General features: G+C 38.6%; 1 protein-coding gene across 5 annotated transcripts in view; it reads right to left on the bottom strand.

The window, feature by feature from the left end:
- ZDHHC13 (zinc finger DHHC-type palmitoyltransferase 13) overlaps positions 1 to 24,023 on the bottom strand; it is a 51,824-nt gene that overhangs the window by 13,582 nt on the left and 14,219 nt on the right. For all 5 annotated transcript variants that reach the window (XM_058688435.1, XM_058688438.1, XM_058688439.1 and 2 more), the window contains 10 exons: positions 20,604 to 20,726; positions 19,082 to 19,159; positions 17,044 to 17,188; positions 15,569 to 15,633; positions 14,004 to 14,166; positions 13,614 to 13,739; positions 9,966 to 10,099; positions 6,238 to 6,337; positions 1,116 to 1,241; positions 208 to 270 (listed from right to left, as the gene is read on the bottom strand). In XM_058688435.1, coding sequence (XP_058544418.1) covers positions 208 to 270; positions 1,116 to 1,241; positions 6,238 to 6,337; positions 9,966 to 10,099; positions 13,614 to 13,739; positions 14,004 to 14,166; positions 15,569 to 15,633; positions 17,044 to 17,188; positions 19,082 to 19,159; positions 20,604 to 20,726 — 1,123 coding nt within the window. The remainder of the gene's footprint in view (positions 1 to 207; positions 271 to 1,115; positions 1,242 to 6,237; positions 6,338 to 9,965; positions 10,100 to 13,613; positions 13,740 to 14,003; positions 14,167 to 15,568; positions 15,634 to 17,043; positions 17,189 to 19,081; positions 19,160 to 20,603; positions 20,727 to 24,023) is intronic.

Below are 24,023 nucleotides of genomic sequence, written 5' to 3'. Positions count from 1 at the left end.
TCTTGGAGAAACTGTAAACATCATTCCTTCATATGCTCAAGGCAGAAAACTATTCTGATAGTAATACAAAATTAGAAACTGGTAAAAACAAAGGTGTGCAAATATACCAGGGAGATTTAACAAATGCTTACGTGAGAAATGTTACCAAGAATATGCTTTCTCACTATGGGATAAAATTATTTGAAAAAAAAAAAAAAAAAGACTCACAAGGCATGAGGTACAAAATGTTCTGAAGTCCAGACAGCCAGTCTCTGCAAGGGTGATGATATTCTGAAAGGCACGAAATTTGACCTTACAATTATGTTTTATTGGGGAACGGACAAATGCACGGTTATACACCATTGTCACAGCTCTCTCTCCAAACTGAGGTGGCCAGGAAAGCAATCTGGAATACCTGCCACCACATCATTCTGTGCCTGAAAATAATGTGACTTTTCAAGGCTGCATTTTCAACCACAGCCAATAAATTAGAAGGCACACATATTACACCTCCCCATTCTCTCCATGAATGGCAATCATCTAGTTATAATCTGCTAGAGAAAACTAAACATACACGGATACATTCATAAAAAGCAAACAAAACCCATCAGTATACGTTGTAACTGATGGTGATAGGCACCACAGGCTAGTCTTCCAGGAATTGCCTGTAGGTAACACCAACAGCGACAATTCTAAATATTCAAAGTGAAAGAAGACACGCATGTCCTCTGACACCTTCACATCTTAGGAAGAGAAGGAGCATCTCTTGGCAATAAGGAGGGCTCCCCCTGGCCCCTGCCTGGCTACTCGCCATGTATCAAATGGGGGAATTTAAGCTAAATGATCATTACCTAAGTATTCCTATAAAGAAATCCAGATCATGTTCGCTAACAGAAATTACATTTGAAAAGTCTGGGGTCTGACTTTAAGAGGAAATACAAAATACTTTTTAAAACTTTTCCATAAATAAATGAAAAGGAATGACAGTGGAGAAATCTCAACTTTGTTGATTTATGCTGCATCTATTACGTGCCAAGTCCCCAGAGATGCAGCCATAAGAAACATGAACATTGCTACAACCTTCCTATTTAAAAAAAAAAAAAAAAAAAAAAAGTAACATGACAAAGAAAGCTCACCGTTTTCCTTTCTTCTTCAGAAGCTTTAGTGAAGCCTGGATCAGTTGCCCAAGTCTTGTAGAAAAAGTAGAGGAAGCCTATTAGGCTGAGAATGAAAGCAAAATAGAAAGGGGTGCCTGCTAGATGTGAAGACCACGTTAAGGAATGTATCAACTTCCACTAAGAATAACATAATTATGACATAAGGAAATTTCATCATCGGTGCCTAAGAATCTCTCTGCATTCTAACCTCACTTTCCATTATGTATACACATCCCTGCCCCCAAACCTGACCCCATCCTATGTTCTAATCCCGCAGGGATTTGCTCATAATTGGCTAATAATTAATCCCTCCTAATTAGCTGAAACTCATACAAAAATTATTGACAGGAATGGTTGCAATATATAAGGAACATCCTGAGAACTGAAAAACATTCAAGATCCAAATAAGTTCATCTCTAATGGCGTTACCATGGCTCTCCTGTAAGCATCTAAAAGAATAATTATCAGTCATTTTAACAAAATCATTCAAAGAAACAAACCATTTGATTCAGAGATTCCAATTAAAAATATTTCCTTATACATTAGATAAATGCTTGCAAAAATTTACTAATGGCAAGTTTAATTAATGCCTGTCACTGTATTAGGCTGCAGCGATTTAGAAATGAAAAAAACTGCTCTTTGCAAATTAATTACAAATCGAGTACTATTTTGGGAAAGGAAGATACTATAGACACATTAAGATAAAAAGTATTTCAAGGATAAATATTGCCCACTTGGAAATGTTTTTGAAGCGGTACAAATTCTTTGTATAAAAAGTAAAACTTTGCTCCAGGGAAAGACAAATGAAGGTGCAGTAAGTAATAAGCCAGTATACCAGTAGTAAACCAATTCTCCTTGCCCAGTTTAAGTCATTACCAACACAGTAACCACATCTGCCTTCCAAGGTATTATCAGGCTGTCTTGTGCCAAACTTTGGAGTGGAAGAGGCAGCCATAAAATAGACTCTAAACCCTTGCTATTCAAAGTGTGGTCCATAGACTCACAGCAATGGCTTTACCTGGGAGTTTGCGAGAAAGGCGTCACTTCAGACTTCACCCCAGACCTGCAGAACCAGACTCTGGATTTTAACAAGATCCTCAGGGGATCCACATGCACAACACAGTTTAAGAAGCACTGCTGTGACCCACAAAAACTGGCACAACCACATCTGGTTCAGGTGGGCAGGAACAAATCTTGTTGGTTTATTAGTTTATCAGTTTGGGAGCACCTGGGCGGCTCAGTGAGTTGAATGCCCAACTCTTGATTTTGGCTCAGGCCATGACTTCACGGTTCATGAGTTCAAGCCCCACATCAGGCTTGGCACTGACAACAAGGAGCCTGCTTGAAATTCTCTCTCCCCTCTCTCTCTGCCCCTCCCCTGCTTGTTCTTTCTCTGTCTCTCAAAAGAAATAAATAAACATTTAGAGGAAAAAAAAAAGTTAAGTTATCACTTTGTCTGCAGAAGGGCCTGGCTTTAAGAAATACATAGGATCTAGAAGTGTTGTGTGAAATGAAATTCTAACAAATGAAGCTTACTTAGATTGGATTAAGAACACTGATAAAGAGCACATAGGTCAAGGCCTTTAAAGAATCACATCCTGTTTTCTTTCCACAAAATCTTGATCAAAACACAACACATTCTCAAAAATACATTCAGTTGAATCACATGATGATTCTGCATATTGAAGTGACTGAACTTTGGCCTCCTGTTCTGAATAACTTTCAAAACAAATCCCAGGAGAATCACTGGATCCTCTCTAAGTAAAATGAATGCATCTAACCCCTCATAGGAAAGCCAAATGTTCCTTGCTTCCATGCCCTTGCTTTGTGTGGTTCATTAACCTCAAATGCTCCCCACTGCCCCCATATACTTCCAGAAACACACTTTTAGGACATCCAAGTCTAACTTTATTCTCCCTCCCCTTGCAGGTCTTTCCTGATTCCCTACAGAGAAAGGATTCTTTCCCTTCACTGAGTCTAAAATGCCTATTCTGTGGCACTTAGACCTTATAGTTATTTATAGACCGCTCAGCCTCTCCAGTTAGCTTGTGACTCTTTGCAGTTCAAGTCTCTCAATATGGAGCCCAGCTCTTCAAGTGAAATCTGCCTTCCTGGAACTTGGACTAACTGGTTTTCCTTCTTTAGATCCTTTAGCTCTATGCTAAAGATCTACACTATAGCTGTCCTTAGATCTACCCTATAGAAGCTTATTCCTCATTTGTTCCGATAAATTTTTATCGGACGTCCATTCCACACAATACGTTGGCTTACAAATGATGGACTTCCAAACACTTGACATTGGAAAGCAGTGCTCACACCTCCAGGATAAGCAGCAACATTGTTCCTTGTACAGCACAGCTTCCTGGTCATGCTCCTCCACTTGTGCTCCCGTCTGTCAATGTTTCTCTTAAAACAACAGAATTCAAAACAGAACAAGCACACTGCGGGGTTGTACTGACCAGTGCCGGGGACAGTGAGATGGCTGTTGTCCTTTGTGTGGACTCAAATCCTTGTACTACTGGGGAATACAGTGGCTCCCTTGACACGTGTGTCACTCCCCACACCAGGTTTTCAGTCAAAGCTCTTGCTCTTTTGCACCTGATCTGGAACATGCCAGAATCACAGACGTAGCGTTCCGTGCTTCACCATTTCTTCCCTGAGTCTTCATCTCATCTCCAAACTCATCAGTAAGGTCCTATCTCTTCCACCTGATCCTGCCTCATAAAAGCCAAATACATTACTTGCTGAACATATAAAAAAGCACCAAAAAGAAGGGATCATCTGAGGAACCAGTCCAGAGTCTCCCTTAAAATTAATTTCAACGTGCAGCCTTCTACACAGAGTTTATTCAGGAGAGTGAATAATAACATAATAGGTATTATTTACAAAATGCCCATTATGCAATGAGGACCGTGGTCAGCATTTTACAGACATCATAGCATTCCTTGCAGCCATCCCACAAATTTGGTACTGTTATCCCTCGGGTTTTTTTTTCTTTTCTTGTTGTTGTTTTTAACAGAAAAACTGAGACTCGGTGAAATTCAATAATGTGCCCAGTGGTACCTAAGAAAGAGAGCCAAAGTCAAACTCACTCTGATGGCAAAGATAGTACTCTTTCCATAGCGCCCCAGACACTTTTCCCATAAAGGACCGTGAGAGGGGAAGCCCAGACTTGGCAAAACCTGGGACAAGATTCGTCTACTCAGAACTGAGCGCAGCACCTCCGGTCACACCCAGGGCAGTCCACACGACATTTACCGTTCAGCTTGGAAAACACTGATCTGATGGCAAAGTGTGCCACCTACTGACTGACATGCACTCACCAGTAGCAGGTGCATATGGCTGCCTAGATCAAAGGGCTTTCTGCTGTACCCGCAAGTAAAAGATCCCATCTCATCAACTCCGACATAAGAGTCTGTCTAGCTTTGGAAATCAGTTCTTCTGAGGTAATGGCATCTTCGCAAATGGTGAGCCGCTTGCAATTAAACTCAACTGAATATGAGGTTCTGTGATCGAGGCTTGCAAAACTACAGTGGAGTTACTTTTTTGTTGCTACAGATTCTGCAAAAAAATCATCAGGGAACACAAATCTAAAACTGGGCTTACTCCCCTGCCACATGGGTTGGTAAACAAAAATATTAGCCACCCCTTCTCAGAATCATGTCACTTATCCTAGAATTTATCAGGCTTGAGATTTCCGCAAATAATTTGGGGTGTATATTGTCCTGTTGTTTTATACACTTGTGGTTACTTATAAAGTATTTTTATAACACATAATATCATGCAAGCCTTCACTAACTAGTGGCAGTAAGACTAGTGCTTAAAAAGCTGCCCCAAATCATTAATCATGAGACAAAGGCTTTGTGTAATAACATCTTTTGATAAAAGTCAAATGAACTCCATGGTATGCTACCCCATTCATTTACATTAAAGGAATTTGAAAAATATTAGAGAAAATGCTCAGAAACAAATATCATTAAAGTATAAACATGCTATAATGAAAGGAGATATATGCACTCTGAGAACTCATATGCTTCTTCACTTCACATTGATTTCTACGAAAAGAATATTCCTGAATTGATTGTATGCATTTCTCCCACAAACACCATCTTTCTTTTTTAAAAATGCCATTACCAGAAGGACACATAACACAGAAGTTAAAGGAATATGTTTACAGGTACATTTCTATCCACCACATTCTTTCTTCTCCTACCCTGTAAAGAAAACAAGGTTATAATGGCTTCCTAGAGTCTCTGGAAGGGGAAAAGGGAACTTGGAAAGAGGTGGGAAGATAAAAAATAAGAGAAAATGCCTCCCTCCTAATGGCAGCTTTAGCTATAAACCAAGAACTCTCCTCGAAGAGCACAACACACGCTTATTAAGCTGGTCGTGGCCTGAGCCCAGCTCTTCGAGTGATAAACCTATTTCTTGGATGAATTTTTTTTATTTGAAACCATGCGCTGCCATCCATTAGCAGCTCATAGAAGAATTAAGTGGGCTGTGTGTGACCAGCATTTTTAAAAAACGAAATAACATAGGATAAAATTACAGAATTTCACAGTAAAGCACACGTTAGGAGTATCGTTTTCTGTTTCACATTCGGTCTGGGTGGCAATGTAAATGTATTTTTACTGTAGACTGAGAATCCATTGCTCTGGACAGGAACACTACACTGGCCACTGCTGAGGAGGACACATTTCTCCGAACATCCCTCCCCTATAGACCATCTTGGCACCCAGAAGATTTATTAATCAACTGTAACTGCCGACCAAGTTAAAAGAACCTGCTGACCTTGAGGAGAGTATCTCAAGGCAATACGACAAATTTTCACGGGTCCAAGTAAAACAATAATTCACTCTATTGTTTCTATCCTCTGAGTAATAAATACTAGACACTACTGCTTCCATGGTGTGTTTGGAGATTATTTCCAGAATTGAGCAGATTTTCAACATGAAACGTCTTCAACCAAAATAATTAAAATGCATACAAATATGAGTTATAGTCCCTGGATCTCTTCTAATATCTACATTTCTAACTATGGCATTACTATTGTTTAAAGGAAAAATGGGATGTGTATTTAAATTTCAGCTGGAAGGATATGAGGAAAGAATAAGATGAACCACGTTACAAATATCCAAAAAATGGAACTTAGCAGGAAGACTGTTGGTAAGTAGATGAGACTCTTATACCCGACCAAGAACCTAAAAGAGAAAAGGATAAACATATGCTATTAGTAAAAACAGGTATGGTTCATATTAATTTTAGCTCTAAATCCCCTTAAATAATAACAGTAATAATAACGATTCCCTTAAGTAACAACAATAACAGCTTTCAGTACCGAGTGCTTCCAATGTGCCACTTTCCACATAGTAATTAAGAGTTTGTGGGGCGCCTGAGTGGCTCAAATGGTGAAGCTCAAATGGATAAGCATGGTTAATGCTACCACGACCTGCTACCGACTCTTGATTTCAGCTCAGGCCATGATGTCAAGGTTCGTGAGATCGAGCCCCACATTGGGCTTTGCACTGGCAGCACAGAGCCTGCCTGGGATTCTCTCTCTCTCTCTCTCTCTCTCTCTCTCTCTCTCTCTCTCGCTTGCCCTCCCCCACTCAAGCTCTTTCTCTCTCAAAATAAATAAACATTAAAAAAAGTATTAAAAAAACAAGAGTTCGCCACCATCTCAACCCCACTGTACCCATGAGAAAAGTAAAGCACTCAAGAAATGCATGTTCCAGGGGCGCCTGGGTGGCGCAGTCGGTTAAGCGTCCGACTTCAGCCAGGTCACGATCTCGCGGTCCGTGAGTTCGAGCCCCGCGTCAGGCTCTGGGCTGATGGCTCAGAGCCTGGAGCCTGTTTCCGCTTCTGTGTCTCCCTCTGTCTCTGCCCCTCCCCCGTTCATGCTCTGTCTCTCTCTGTCCCAAAAATAAATTAAAAACGTTGAAAAAAAAATTTAAAAAAAAAGAAATGCATGTTCCAGTCCTTAAAACTAACTTCTACATTACTTCATTCCCAATAACTTTCTATTTGCAATGAATCTTTATTTCTATTGAAAAATATCACATTTGTAGTTCTCTTTTTGGCTATCATATTTTCAAATATTCCAAAATGCAAAAATTTTAAATACTTCAGGGATTCACCTTCACATTTAACAAGCTTTCTTCTGGAGGCTAGCAGTATATTTTTAAACCATAACAGATGCACACGACCTTAAGCAGCTTTATCCCACAACCAGCTTGAGAAGCGGACACTGAACATAAAAAGAAGAAATAAAGGCTGAAAGTGGCCTTAGTCATCAAACACTAACCCTCTCGCTTGGGTAACGAGCAACGTGAAAGTCCTCACAGAACTTACTCAAATGTTAATACTGTAGTTTCAAAAGAAAAAAAATCTGTCTTTCATGTTAAATACTCAATAGAGTAAACCCATGCAGGAATATGGTTTACCTGGATCTATTTTAAAATTTATACCAGGAAAAAATAATGGTTGATGATGGGTAAGAAAAGGATTCTTTAAAAGCTATCAAGATCAGAAGTGTAATTATGATAAAATATTTGAGAAAAACTGAAGGTTCCAAGCCTTGGGCACATAATACGCGACCAGAACAGGCCAAATAGAGCCCACGTAACGTCCACAGCATGACCTGCCTGAGACTAGGCAGCACAGATGTGTCTGAATGAATTAAGCAGTGCAGTGAACTACCTAATTTGTAAGCGTCTGCTACCACGACCTGTGTGCTTCAAATAGGCATCACGTAGCAGCCTGGATCAATAGGCAACTGCGCCTGGAGCTTAAAGAAGAGTAGAAGTTTGCAGCTGCCTACCTCCATGAGACGCGGTCTCTACAGAAGGGTATGAAATAAAAGCAGTATGGATAAAGCTGCCATATGCATTTGTGTCCCATTTGAATCGTGTCCATATGCCAAGTCTAGCATACAAAGCCCACCACTCACTGTCAGCAAAAATAAAAGTTTCCTATAAACTTTTGTACAATGTTGGTTTCTACTGAAACAAACAAAATCTCAAATGCTCCTATCCTAGGTGAGTAGATACTGTCAGCTCTTGCTTTCTCTCTGAAAGAGAAAACACAAAACCCCCAAAGTGATCATTGCGATTTCTGGTGATGTGGCTTAAAATTTCTTTGGCAACCAACTCACAATCTACTTAGTGGAAAATGTATAAATATCTCTAAATTATAAGTTTTCTGTACAGCAGACAATTTTAGGCATTTTGTTATTTTTCAGAAATATAAGTTTTTACTTTACACTTATATTCTAATTCATTTCCAACCAACTGTCTTGCTCTTGAGTGACCAAGAGGTAAGATTCCTCTAATATTTTGTTTTTCCTTATTACTCAAGCAGTTCATGCTTATTCCAAAAAATGCTGGCAAGCAAAAAAGGCATAGGAATACTCAACATTACACCCTGAAGAGAGATCCTTTTAGATCCTTTTCTACGGATCATCATCATGCATTACATTTTTCTTTTATTCAGTAAATGAAAGTTTACATTTACTGAAAATTGAAAAGAGAAACATCTCCTGCTTGCATGGGCCTTAACACTCCAGGAAACGGTGAGTAAGTGCCATGAAGAAAATCAAACAGGGTGATGCAGAGTTATTCAGGGATGGCCTAAGGAGGTGACACTGGTCCTGAGGCCTGAATGGCTGTGTCTCCTGTTCTAAAACAATACGGTATCAGAACACTTCAGACAAAGATCTAAGCAAGAGTCAAGGCCCAGGAGCGGCATGAGCTCAATGTGCTTTAGAAACAGAAAGAGGGCAGAAGAGCAGAGAAGGGAAGAAAGGAAAGAGATGAAGTCCAAAGGGAGAGATCGAATCACATGACACCTCACAGGCAAGGAGTTTGGATTTTATTTTGAAGACGCAGAAAAGTCAGTGGAAGCCATTAAGCAGAGAGAAAAAAAGGAAACTGTTTGCCTTTTAAAAAGACCACCCTGATTGCTAAGTGGGGATGAACTATAAATCAGGGATAAGAGCTGACCAACTGGAGAAAGAACAGGAAGGACGTGGTGATGAGCTGGATGTGGGAAGGGAAGAATGGAACACAACAGTAATCCAAGGATGACATTCGTTATTCACACGGGGAACTGGATGCCATTTTACTGAAAGCAGGAAGAGACTGGGGTGTGGTATGACTGCTGGGTACTGTGTGTCAGCCATGGTTCCAGCCATTGTACATGTCTTAACCATAAAGCAGGCATTGTCACAACTATTATCCTCATTTTTATAGATGAAAAAAGTGAGGCACAGAGAGGTAAAGCAACTTGCTAAAGGTCAGACTGCTGTGTGGTAAAGCCTGACTTGAATCCAGGCAACTTGACCCTTAACCATGACTAAATACCATCATGTATATTTTCCTAAAAATAGAGCCATCCCACAGTTACCATTTTATAATTTCCTACATTTCAGTTAGGTCGTTTCAACTAAAAAACCTTAAAAGCAAAAATAAAGAGCTTAAAATGAATTCAGATCAAGGAAAAAAACACAATTTCTGAAAAGTGGGCAAAAGTGCTTCAAGATGCAAAACACTTACAAAAATCTCATTATTTACCAAAATCAACCATTCAAAAAATGAGCTAGGGTCTTTATTTCCTACCAGTTGCCAATTCAATCAAACTACTGGGTTGACCAATCTGCTTTTAGCCAAATCATATGCTACCAAAGCCCTTCCCTCCCACCACCCCTGAAGACGTTTCTATGTGGTAAATAACATTCAGAGCTCAGTAAAAACTGCGATTTCAGCTAATTAACAGAAATAAACAATCACACAGAAATGCAATAACCAGCCTTGCAAAGACTAATATACACACCTTGGAAGCAAAGATGTCAGAAAAAACAATGTTATTAGAAGACATCCTTTTAAAAGCCAAGAATCTGAATTGAAGTCCAGTATGTATCCAACAGCCCACATGGTAATCACAGAAAGCATCAGCAGCAGGAAGAGCTATTAAGAGATTCAGAATTTTAGAACCTTATGGATTTCACCTCCTAAGTATCTAATAATGATTAGTACCACAGAAGAACATCTTCTGAAATATGTAACTATTAATACAACAGCAGAACACAGTTGTTCTTCAAAATTGCTGATTAGTAAATGTGAAGTCTGAGAAAATTACCAATCTTGGAAACAATCCTTTGAAAACCTTAGATTTTATAAAATATTGCCTAAACATGTTTTCTTGTGCTTTCTTCCCCTCCAAGAAACAGGGGTCTTTCAGAGGAGTGCTAATGAGAGCTGACATTTTTAAAAATAATTTTTTTCAAACAGTATTGTAGGTCAGAAAGCACAAAGCAAAACAAAGGGACCACACAAAAATCAGGACACCCAAGGCTCAATGTGGAGAGTGCAGCAGTTCCAGCCTGGACACCAGATGGTGCCATCCCTTAATAAAGGTCAGAGGGAACAAGTCCGCAGAAAAGACGACAGTTGGAGGCATGTGGAATTTCAGATGCCTATGGGGAGATAGCCAGGAGGCAATCAGAAAAGCGGTCTACCACCCAGGAGAAAACTTTGTATTCATCAGTATATAATCTGGAAAGCCATGAACCAATAACATCCCAAGGACTGTGTGCAAGGTAGAAAGGGGCAGAATCTTCGCCAACACAAACACTGAAGGGGAAAAAAGCTAAGTTGTCAAAGGTAACGAAGAGTGACTGGTGTGACCAGAAAGGCAGGATGTGAACACAGGAGAAAGGTCCCAGCAAAGCCAAGGAAGATTCAAGTTTCAAGAAAGGAGTAATTCTCAGTTGTCAAATGTCACATGGAGGCCAAAGACTGAAACATATCCTTGGCATGCTAATCATTTAGGTTTATGCCGGCAAAGTGAAAAGAATGAAATGTCTATGAACCAACAGTGTGACTGTCTGTACTGAAGCCAGGCACCACATTTCTGCAATGCAGTCCCTTAACTGCGATATACATGACCTTGGAAGCCAGTAAGGCTTTTGCAACGGCAAAGGGAAAAAATATATCCTGCCCTATTTTCTTCCACTTTTACTTCTCTAAGTATTCTGAGGATGAATACTTTCAAATGCTATCAAATCTTTTAAAGTCCTATATCAGTTAAATGTCTGACTCTTGGTTTCAGCTCAGGTCATGATCTCACAGTTCGTGAGTTTGAGCCCCGAGTCGGGCTCTGCGCGGACGGTGCGAAGCCTGTTTGGGATTCTCTCTACCCCTCTCCCTATGACCCCTCTCACCCCGGCTCATGCTGTCTCTGTCCCCTCAAAATAAATAAACTTTAAAAAAATATATAAAAATTAAAAAAAATAAAATCCTAAATCTAATTTGCAAGGTAATCAAGTTTAGATTTTTTTTAAAGGTAGTAAACGTAGAATCTATGAGCAACGTAATCTCAGAACAGAAATAAGAATTAAATATGGATTTCAAATTTTTTCTTTCTTTTTAATTCGAGAAAGAAGAGAGCACACAAGTGGGGAAGAAGGACAAAGGGAGAGAGAGAATCCCAAGCAGGATCCATGCCCACTGCAGAGCCCAACACAGGGCTTGATCCCATGACCCTGGGATCATGACCTGAGCTGAAATGAAGAGTCAGACGCTCAACCAACTGAGCCACCCAGGAGCCCCTGGATCTCAAAGTTCAATCCCAGATATAACACTCATAAACGAGCCACACTATTTACTCACTCAATAAATATTCCATTGTACACTATATGCTGGAGCACTGTTCTAAGCACTTGGGACACATCATGAATTCAAGGTTTTTCACTCATGGAGCTTAAATTCTAGCAGAAGATGACAGCCAAATGTATTAAGTGATTTAATAGCATATAAACAGCTGGATCACACAGGGCCTCGTAAGTCACTGAAAGGATGTGGGCTTTTATTCTAGGAGAAAGGGGGAGACATCACAGGATTCTGAGCAGATGAATGACAGGATCTGACCTACATTTTAAAAGATTCATCCGTGGACGCCTGGGTGGCTCAGTCAGTTGAGCGTCCAACTTCAGTTCAGGCCATGATCTCCCAGTTTACACTGCATCGGGGCCTCTGCTGTCAGCACAGAGCCCACTTCAGATCCTCTCTCTCCCTCTCTCTCTGCCCCTTCCCCTGCCTCAAAAATAAGTTAAAAAAAAAAAAAAGATTCACCTGGCTGCTCAGCTGGGAATGGACTAGAGGTGAGTGGGAGCAGGGGGATGACAGACAACTGCAGTAAGCCGCATGAAAGACACCGGCGGCTGGACCAAAATGCCATTGGTGGAGGAGCAAGAAGAGGTCAGATTCTGGATATATACTGAGGGCAGAATTAGCCAATGTGTTTTCCTAATGGACTGGATACATGGCATGACAGAGAAAAGACAAAAATGACTGAAGACTGGAGTTGCCACCTACTGAGAAGGGACAGGCTATAGATGGAGTAGTTGGGGTGGGAAAAAGATCAGAAGTTCAGTTTTGGATATGTATATTGGAGATATCTATAAGACATTGAACTGGATAAATCAAGTAGGTAATTCGATAGAGGAGTCTGGAAAGATCTGGACTGAAGATAACTTTGGGACCTGTCAATACACACACGGCATTTAACGCCATGGAGGTGCATGAGATCACCAAAAGAGGTCCAAGAACAAAATCTTGGGTCACCCTACCAATAAGGGTAGGGGAGAAGCAGAGGAGCTGGCAAAGGATACTGAGGAGTAGCAGTTACTTCTTCCTCTCTCCCTCTACACGCCTGAATGCAAAATAGATGCAGTATTCATAATGAACCTCTGCAGAGAAATCTGGGCTCTGTGAATTTAGAACCGTTCTGAGAGTATAATTACTAATCATCATTAGAAAAGATGATGCCATCTTTCATATCTGAAAACATTAAAAACAGAATCAGTTCAACACCCCATTTTAACAATTTGAATTATGACTAATACGACACTACTAGGGCTAGATTTTTATGAGAATAAGCTGAACTTCTTCACTTTCCCTATCAGTTTAACTGTTAAGTTCAGGAGGACATCACTCAGAAGAACCGCCAAGTTGAACAAAGCATAAAACTGGGGGTCATCTCTTGAAATTCTAGATGTTTTTCATTTTGTGAAGTCTGCTAACTCCTCAGGATTCTAACAAAACATTGAATGCTACTGTTTGCCCCTTGAAAACGATTTTCAGTAAAAACAAATTTTCCTCTTGCTACTCTAAGAATTTAAACCATCTGTTTCAATTCATTCATTAAGTAAATGTGGAAGTCTGCTATGATATTCACAAGATAACACGTAGCTTTAGAGCCATCTAGCTGAGGACCAATAGTAAATTGCCGATGAAAGTGCCACACTGCCAACTCTGGGCTATGGGACACATGGGGCAGATGTGACCAGTGGATATAATGCAGCCCTAAGCCAACTCCCTGGTTTCATCCTGGTTTCCTCCCTGATTCGCCTTAAAATCAGAAACACAAATGAATAAAATGGTTCTTATGGCCCACAGAACAGGACCCATATGAAAATACCTCGCATTTCTGCAGCCACCTCCAGAGTCTGAACTTTTTGTTAGCTCTCATTTTGGCTTCTGTTTTTAGCATGTGAATAATGAGCCTATTTTTGTTTTGTAGAGCCATATCAAGAGGTGTTTCGCCCTTAAAAAAAAAAAAAAAAAGAGAGAGAGAGAGAGAGAGAGAAAGTTCAATTATATTTTTGATAGAGTATGGGTGTTAAACATTGTACAAGAAATCAGCAGAATCATAGACTCAGTGTATTCATTCTGGAAGTAGTCAGTTACTGTCGTTGGTTATTTATCTTGTGGTAATTGAAAAATATATGTATAGCTTATGTTTATGTTGATGTACTAATTTTCTAACTGAATATATAATAAACTAAAGGAGATAAATACCTGGCCATACCTTAACATTTCGGATGTCCAGGCTAGAACCGGCTTCCAAAAGTTTATCTACAGCATTAACATTTCCCGCTGCAACTGCCCAGTGGAGTGGAGTGTTTTGGTGTATTTTATCAACCACACTGAGAGAAGGATTAAACTTTAAAAGAAATCCAGTTGGTTCTGGCCTGTCTCAAAACAATAAAATACCAAGGAGTATTAGAGAGATGAATGATTTGAAAGGTAAATGCAAATAATGAATCTTTTAAGCTAACACATAAATTAACCACTCAGTTAAGTATTCTGAAGATCGAGAAACTTCTTTGTGCAGAGTTCTATTCCAGGGGCTAATAGGAGAGATGCACCTCCAAAAAAAGACATCTATTATGTGATAGTCGGCAATACAAATACGATAATTTCAACATCAATACGCTGGAATAACTGCTTTTGTTTTTCAAACTTTTACTTTCATGTAGTTATTGTATTGCTTACCTTTTTTTTTTTTTATTGTGAATTTAACTTGGGCCAATGCTATGTTATTTATCTAATTAAAAACTAAATGTACACAACACTATATTTGAGGAGATAAACCAAAAGCTGACTTCCATGTTTCCTTTAACCAATTATTAAATAAAGCAGGCATAAATAATGTCCTAAAACATTTATTTATCTTAGAAACCTATGGACTAAAAGGCAGAGTTCAATAAAATATTTTTACTTTACCATAAATACCTTCTCTTCCTTCATGACTACTCAAGAGATTCTTTTAATAAAGCAGTATTCTATTTTACTTATTCTATCAACATCTTTAAACACTATTATCTGACCCCAGAGTTGTCAGCGAAAAAGACAAAATGCTTTTTAACAAAATTCAACCCTCAGCCCCAGCACTCCATGATCAAAAGGAAATGGCATCACAACTACCTTGGATCCTAGGAGAGAAATCCTAAGTAAAAGTAGAATCAGAAATTACGCACAACACAAATTCATAAAGGCAAAACTGTAGCAAGTATTTGAACAGAAGAATACCAGAAGTTAGACTACATGGTGGTCGTTAATCATATGTGTTTATAAACAAACAGAAAAACTTAAACATGTAAGTACCTGATAGAAACATATAAACAGACCATATTCATATTCATAGATATTCAAAATCTGCTATTTTCAGAGCAGTCAACAATGTCAGAGAACCTTAAAACATACTGTTGTCTGGAAAGAAGATTTTATCATCTCGATTTCAAACTTTGAGAACATTTAAACTTGTAGTCATTTTTTTAAAAAATGCAAACTGAGAAATATAAGCCATGTTCACAGCATATACTATAAAATCTCTACCTGCTCTATAAGGAAATTTTTTTCTTATTAGCAGTTTTCAAATTGTTTCCCAAAGCTATCAGAAGAGAAATTTTATTTCAGTGGTGCTTTTCTAGCCGTAACTACATTAAACGTTCATACCACAGTCACAGGGTAGAAAATCTTCAGAATGTAGTATCATCTCAGCATAGACTAGGCTACTTAAAATTACACACACAGAAAAGAAATTGTTAGAACCAAGAATCAGCAAAAGGCAAGTCAGTTAGACTTACTTACCCAAGTACTTTGTGAGCTGATAACATGAGAGGTGTCTGCCCATTTAAATCTGTCATATTCACACTCTGTTCGAAAAGAAGAGTCAATCAGCCTAACTGTAAACACAGTCAAAATTCTCTCTTCTCTTAATAGAAGTATCTCTTTAATACATTCAACATCACCATTGCTTTTACAAGAAGCGTTCTGATATCATTTGAACAAAACAGTGTTCTGCTCCTCACCCAAAGGGTGAAAATCCATTGATTTCTACAAAATACCCATAAAGGAAAAATCTGAATATACACTTCAAAGTGTTGCATGATGTGAATGGAAGAAAGCGAAGGGAAAGAGGAAAATGCTGATAATCACCATCAGATATAAGAGACCTTAGGAGTCATCTAGTTTAGACCTTACCTGACACAGTAATTCAAATTATCATGTCTTACACAAAGCCACCCAGTCTCCATGTAAACACTTCCAGTGATAATGAAACCTCTATCTTTTCTGAGGCAACTCATTGTAATTTTGGACTTATGTTTCAAAGACTAAAACATGAAAAGTTCTTTTCTATTTTTTATAATATGGGGGGTGGGGTGGGGAAGGAAACCGTATCTCCATAAGGATATGCTCCTTTTAATAAAATGGGCCCGTGTTTGGGGTGCAGAATAATGGTTCTAACCAAGTCAAGGAAAGAGTTTCAGTTACCGAAGTGTCTCTTGGGCCTTGGAGGAATACGACTTGGGAAAGAGCCCAAGGAGAAGCAAACAGGGCTCCTCCTCATACGTCTTCCCAAAATGAGACCCAGGAGGTTATAATTATTCTACTTCAGTGGGCTAAGTCTGAGAGAAAGTGCTTATTTAAAAGGAACACAATCATTCCAACAGCATTTGTGCAAACATGTTTCCACGCCTGTTATAGGCGAGTCTGCTGATACAGAAACCACTCTGCTACCAGAAAGCATATCCCAGGCAAGTATGGCTGACAGGGAGACTCCCATTGCCAATACCCTATAATTTAACCTGTGCCATAAATGGATGCCTCTTAAGGCAAGTCATTTTTCATGGAATTACTTTAGAGAACAATAAGAAGCACACATTCAAATTGGTCTCCCATTTGCACTCAAATAATGAAAGCAAATGATGGGTTCATTTAGTGATCTGACTACCATTTCTACATTCAACCAGAAGAAAAATACAGGCTTTTGAAGTCATGTTTTTGAAAAACTCTGCAAATTACTGGGATCATAAGAAAACCTATTATAGGCTTACAAGTTTCAAAAACATCTATTACATGTTACTGAGCTAAATGACCTGTCCTTTTTGCTCCAATGAAGCTGGAAAAGCAGCATTCAATACCTAGACTTACTGGGGCTAATATTTGAATATTTGATACCCATAACATATACTCTAAATCTGAGGGCAGACCTACTACTAATCATCCTCCCAATCTCTTCAGATTCACAGCAGCTGGAGTATAAGATATGTTTCTAAACATACCTGTCCTTTTGAGATGAGATATGCTATAATAGGCATGTGTTGAAATAATACTGCCAGGTGGATGCTGCTGAATCCCTCCCCATCGATGAGAGTGGGGTCGGCTCCATACTGGAGTAATAATATGACCATAGGCAAATGTCCTTGTCTGCAAATAGAGAGTAAAAATTACACCGTTTTCTACAGCATGCAGTAAAAGAAAAAATTTCAGGAAGAAACTGGTATCCCTAAGACATGAGAGATTTGGGGGGCACCTGGGTGGCTCAGTCCGTTAAGTGTCCGACCTCAGTTCAGGTCATGAGCTCGTGGTTCGTGGGTTCGAGCCCCACATCGGGCTCTGTGCTGACAGCTCGGAGCCTGGAGCCTGCTTCAGATTCTGTGTCTCCCTGTCTGTCTGCCCCTCCCCTGCTTATTCATATTCTCTCTCTCGCTCTCTCTCTTTCAAAAATAAATATTAAAAAAAACCCAAAACTTTAAAACATGAGAGATTTTGGTTCGATACAAAGAGTATTTCCTAACAGACTTTCAAAACACTGGAGACTGTCCAAATGTATTTCATTTTGACACTCCAAACTTAGGGCTATCTGGACAATCCTTCTTGAATGCAGGTAATACACTTAATAACCTTCCAATCTATTATCAAACCTTGTGTTGCTATAACGTATAAATAATACATGTATAATAATAATAATTATACATGACTAATGCTAAAAATAAAAACCTAAAAAAATTTTTTTTAACGTTTATTTATTTTTGAGAGAGACAGAGTGCGAGCAGGGGAGGGACAGAGAGAGAGGGAAACACAGAATCCGAAGCAGGCTGCAGGCTCCGAGCTGTCAGCACAGAGCCCAACTCAGGGCTCCAACTCAAAAACCATGAGATCAGGACCTGAGCCAAAGTCAGACGCTTAACTGACTGAACCACCCAGGTGCCCCTGAAAATGAAAACTTCAAAACCACGTACACTTCACTGTTGTTGTTTTAAAACCAAGAAATAATCATGAGAGTTGAGGTATAACATTCAGATTGCAGGTATATACTATGATAATATTATTCTTAGGAACTACAGACTTCTACATTTGAATATGGCTCATTTTCCATGTAAAGCATTGCACCCCACTTGCTCAAAAGGGATGAGTTGGTTAACCTTAGATTCTTCAAAATTCTGGGCAGTGGGAAAAAGATTCCACTCCTGTCTTAAATAAACAAGTACTCATTTTAGTTCTACGTTCACATCAACCCCACGAACCAGAGACTGGAATTAAAGTGACAGATGAAGAGGAGTGTCTGGTTGGCTCGGCTGGTTAAGCACTAGACTCTCGACTTCAGCTCAGGGAATGATCTTGTGTTTTTTGAGTTCAGGTCCGGCATAGGGCTTGGAACTGTAAGCGCCAATTCCATCTCTCCCTCTGCCCCTCCCCCAATCTCTCTCTCACAAAATAAATAAAACTTTAAAAAGAAATGACAGATGAAGAAACTGTTAAGTATCAAGACAGGCACATATTAATTTCAGCTTCAAATGGCCAATATATTCCAGAGAAAAAAACTAAGTAAGTTTACAGTTCACTGACTTATCACTTTATCCACGTGATCAGCTATAAAAGATACTTATTTTGATTATAAGAAAGTATAATACACATATTTCAGTTTTAGCATCATAGTGGGACCCTAAATTAAACAAAATAAATATACTGTCCCAAAACGATAATTTTCTTTTTTTAATGAAAGGGAAAAAAGGGAAAGAAAGCCTTTCTTATGGCCCACAACAGCAGTTTCCCGATATGATAGTTACTAGGCACACTGGCTATTTAAATTCAAATTAGTTAAAATTAAATAAAATTAAAAATTCATTTCCTTAGTCGCATTAGCCACATTTCCCATTTCCTATGTGGCTAGTAGCCACAATACTCGATGGCACAAAATAGAACATTTCCATCGTCACAGAAAGTTCTGCCAGAAAGTGCTAGTCTACAAGACTCAGAAAATGAACTTAAGTCACCGTGACTCTGAACAGCAATTTCAGTGTTCCAAGAAATCTTTACCTGATGGCCCAGTGAAGAGGTGTCGAATTTAAATCTCCACCCAACTGATCTACTACAGCACCTTTTGAAATATAAAACCTATTAAAAGCAGACATAAATGAAAATAAGATTTAAAACTTAAAATACATACTGAGAAAGAAAACATCAATTTTTCTTAGTGATAAATATACAACAGAAATTATAATAATAACCCTCCCCCGAAACACTCAGACCTACAGAAGTGTGAGATTCACACAAAGGCATCAAACAGATTCCTGGTGAAATAGTCTTAGCATATCAGTAATTACTCCTGCTGTCATAAGCTTTCCATCATAACTTACATACCAAACGCATGATAACTACTCTCACCATATATTCTAATTACCCAGCACTCTTAAAATGGTTTATATTCAAAACACTTAGGATCACACAGATATTCTACTTAACCCACAAGAAGAAAGGTGGAATAATGTCACTTGTAGAATTACTATGTGGAATTGAATTCTAAAAGTAAGTAGTAAAAACTTAATTCAAAATCCTTTCAGAAAAGTTAGATATTCTGAGTATTTGGCTTCCTATTTTGGGGTCGCAGAGGTGATACACTGTATCAACTGAACCTATAAGATGAAGAGATTTATCTTCTTCTGTGGTTTACAGGAAGTGGTCTCATTATGCTAAAGTTGTACTTCATATATATTATCTAAATAATATACTAGTTTATTTCCACAGAAAAGGTGTTTGCCTGTGACTATAAAGTGTGGTTTTTTAAGTGTATTTTAAACTTTAGTACATTTTTATTTTCTTAAATCCCCAAGGATTTTAAATATATATAATACAAAATACATACACATTCACATACACACATTTAATTTACATGCTAAGGTATAAAATAAAGAAACAAACAAAAACCACACAATGGGGAAGTAGTGCTCTATGAAGGGGAAATATTTCATATAATCCAAACATGTCTACCTAAAAATGTATTCCATATTTAATCTAAAAAATGGTGAAATCATTCTCCTACCCATCCATACCTCCTGGGATTTTCACAAAGTAAAATATTTCCATGTTTTTTCTAAACTAGACAAAACTTTCTGTTCTATCCTGAGACCGTTTATGTTACGTTTTTCCTTTTCAAAAAATGTTCAGGGCACCTGGCTGGCTCAGTCAGTAAAGCATGCAACTCTTGATCTTGGGGTTGTGAGTTCAAGCCCCACGTGGGGCCTAGAGGCTACTTAGAAAAGAAAAAAACAAAAACAACAGTATTCCACTTCCTTGCCTGAACTTTATCTTTACAATGGGTCCCATGGCTTTATCTTTAATTTTCCTTTTTGGGCCAGTGAGAGTCCTGAACTAGATGGTCAATAAAGCCCTTTTCAACACGATAATAACCGATGCATGCAGCACAAAATTTCAGGTATTCATTCACAATAAAAGATTATAGATGGTACAGCATTCATACTTGTACTGAAAAAAAAGACAACTGAAAAGAGGTCTGGAATAAAAAATACATACTTAATAACACACACACAGCCCATCTTACTTTACAAGATCCAGCCTGTTGTTAATAGCAGCCCAATGAAGAAGTGACACATTTTCTTTGTCTGGTTGCCTGACATCATATCCTGCTTCTACCAACTCTTTACAACGTTCAAAAATCCCGTACCTGAAATAAGAGGGGGGGAAAAAAAGGCAGAATGATACCATTAAAATAATTTCAAATACCAAAATTTATTCCGTTTACCATGTCTTTATCTAATCTCTCAGCCAACACAGATACAATAATTAACAAGGATAAAAATAAAGAGGATGTATTCTTAAGCCAAACAATAAAAGTAAACTTTATTTACTAACTGATCAGACAGATACACGTGGAGTTGAACTTGATTTTCTTAACTAAACTTAAACATTCACATTTGCCCTCCCCTCAATAAATTTCATTTTATCATTTCCTATATGCCAGGAATGTATGATGCTTGTCCCTAACTACAATCCTATCCCTGAATAAGGGAGACAGACTAACAGCAAACTTGGAATGGGATAAATTCAACAATACGATGTGGGTGTGGTGTAATTATAGCAAAGAAAGGAATGATTAGCCCTTCCTGAAGGAGATAAAGCATGATATATAAGCTGTTTTATAGGCTGAAGGAAGGGCATTTCAGGCAGAGAAAAGAGCATGTATAAAAACCAGAGACGTGAAACTGCATGGATGTTCAGAGAAATATAAGCAATTTAGCACAGCAGAAACATAAAAGCATAAAAAAAGGGAGTGGCAAGAGATCAGGCTAAAAGAGGCAGGCAAAGGCTGCATGGGCCTCTATGCCATGCTATGCAGCTTAAGCCTTCATAGTTCGAAGGGAAGCTGCTGAAGATTTTAAAAAGGAAAGCATACCCACTTTGAGTTCTAAGAAAGATCCCATTTGTGGTGGTATGGAGGCTAATCAGAAGAGCGTGACTCTTGTACATAAAAATAGGTGGGAGGTAATGAGAACCTGAACTAAGAGAGGCAGTAAGAATGGAAAAGGAGGAATGGACTTGAGGGATATTTAAGATGGTTATTTAAGTGACTATCAGAATAAAAAATATCTTTTGAATACTACAAAAAGTTTTTATTTTTTTATTCTTTTATTATTATTTTTTTTTTACAAAAAGTTTTTAAATCATCATTAGCTTTATTTCTTTCTAATAGAAACTATTAAGTCCCCAACAGACCATTTAGCACTTTCTTTGAGACATTTTTTATGTGTGTGGTTTTTTTTTTTTAAGTTTATTTGAGAGAAAGAGCACACATGCGTGCGTGCGAGTTGGGAAGGAGCAGAAAGAGAGGGAGAAGGAGAGAATCCCAAGCAGGCTCCATACTGTCAGCACAGAGCCCGACGTGGGGCTCGAACCTACGAACTGTGTGAGATCATGACTTGAGCCGAAATTGAGTCGGATGCTTAACTGACTGAGCCACCCAGGCGCCCTGATACTTATTTCTATTTAGAGGGAGCCAAATGTTTCAATAGGCCCTTAAGGGTGAAAATCACAATGTTAAATTAAATAACGTATACCTCACCAAAATGTGCGTGCCGATCAGGCTGTCTTTACGGTACTTTTTAAAAGGTAGAGATACTTGTTGACAATGCTAAGTGAAAATAGTAATAAGAGAGTGAACTGTGAATAAAGATACATATATTTATATTCTCCATGTTTTAAAGGTCAACTTTAACATTTTACTGAAAAAGAAATACTCCCTTTATGTGAGAAATACAGTAAGAGTACACATTAATTAGGATTTTGGTGATTTAGAGAACATACATATCCTAGCTCTTTTTGCCTTTTCCAAACACCACCTAATGATATAAGGAGGTCTAAGACCTAAAGTAAATTTTAGGAAAGATATAAAACGCGAGTTTTTACTGGAATTCTCTGTGAACATAGCCTAATTTCTTTTATTTATCATAACAGAGCTCTACTGGCAGCAGAGAAACATTTAAATGCTTCTATGCTAATTAAAGCAAGTAATTACCTTAAGAACACTCTTACCTTCACATAAATATAATACAAGTAATATCAAAAAAGACTCACCTAAAGTAGCAGTTCCAAGGGCTTTTCGAGTTCATATGAATTAGTAATTAGAATACTCAAATAATTATTGATTTCTTTTTTTAACATTTATTTATTTTTGAGAGACAGAGCACAAGCAGGGGAGGGGCAGAGAGAGGGAGAAGACACAGAATCCAAAGCAGGTTCCAGGCTCTGAGCTGTCAGCGCAGAACCCAACGTGGGGCTCAAACTTACGAACTGCAAGATCATGACCTGAGCTGAAGTCAGACGCTTAACCAGCTGAGCTACCCAGGCACCACAAGTTGATTATTTTTTAACATAAATAATAGATTAGTTTTTGTTAAGGCCTAACAGACTAATCAGTCACCAAACATCTTTGCTTTTGAGAGAAATTAGATCAAGTTAGTGTGGTAACATTAGTTCCTTACATGCTGATTAGAAGCTCTGATGGGCAGATTTACATTTGATCACTAAGAAAATGATTCCTAATTAATGTAATCTAAAAGACAAAATATTTCGAAACATGTTCAATGGCAAGAGGTGGGGTGGATGTTAATAACCAGTGAGATCCATGAGGGGGAAAATGTTAGAAATGATTTAATACAAATACCCACATATGGAGATCTCAAGGGGAAACTTTTTTTTTTTTTTTTTTTTTTTTTCCCAACGTTTTTTATTTATTTTTGGGACAGAGAGAGACAGAGCATGAACGGGGGAGGGGCAGAGAGAGAGGGAGACACAGAATCGGAAACAGGCTCCAGGCTCCGAGCCATCAGCCCAGAGCCTGACGCGGGGCTCGAACTCACGGACCGCGAGATCGTGACCTGGCTGAAGTCGGACGCTTAACCGACTGCGCCACCCAGGCGCCCCTCAAGGGGAAACTTTCAAAACACACTTTCATTTACAGTGCAAGCAAATAACCCACTATATGTTTCAAGTGGCCAGAAAACCTATTTCTATTTTACTGACATTTTTCCAGGGCACCCAGTACAATGGGTACATAGAAAGTATTTGAGGGCCGCCTGGGCAGTTCAGTTGATTAAGCATCCAACTCTCGATTTCGGCTCAGGTCATGATCTCCAGCTTCGTGAGATCAAGTCCCACATCAGGGTCTGCACTGACAGTGTGGAGACTGCTTGGGACTCTCTTACCCCCGCTCCTCCTGCTGCGCTCGCTCGCTCTCTCAACATAAATAAACATTTAAAAAAAAAAAGAAAGAAAGTATTTGATAAATAATCGTTTAAAATATCCATTAAGTGTCCGAGCTGATATTTTTCTATCCCGTTGACTTATTTAGGTTGTAGCATATTTTTAAAAACTCCAATTTGTTTCAAACTCAGTCTAGTTTTACTGTCATTTATAATCATTAATTCACTCAACGAACATTTATTTGGCAGCAAACACAAGAAGT

The sequence above is a fragment of the Neofelis nebulosa genome, chromosome 10, assembly GCF_028018385.1.
Source record: "Neofelis nebulosa isolate mNeoNeb1 chromosome 10, mNeoNeb1.pri, whole genome shotgun sequence".
Classification (NCBI taxonomy): Eukaryota; Metazoa; Chordata; class Mammalia; order Carnivora; family Felidae; genus Neofelis; species Neofelis nebulosa.
This window is presented reverse-complemented; position numbering and strand designations above follow the sequence as displayed.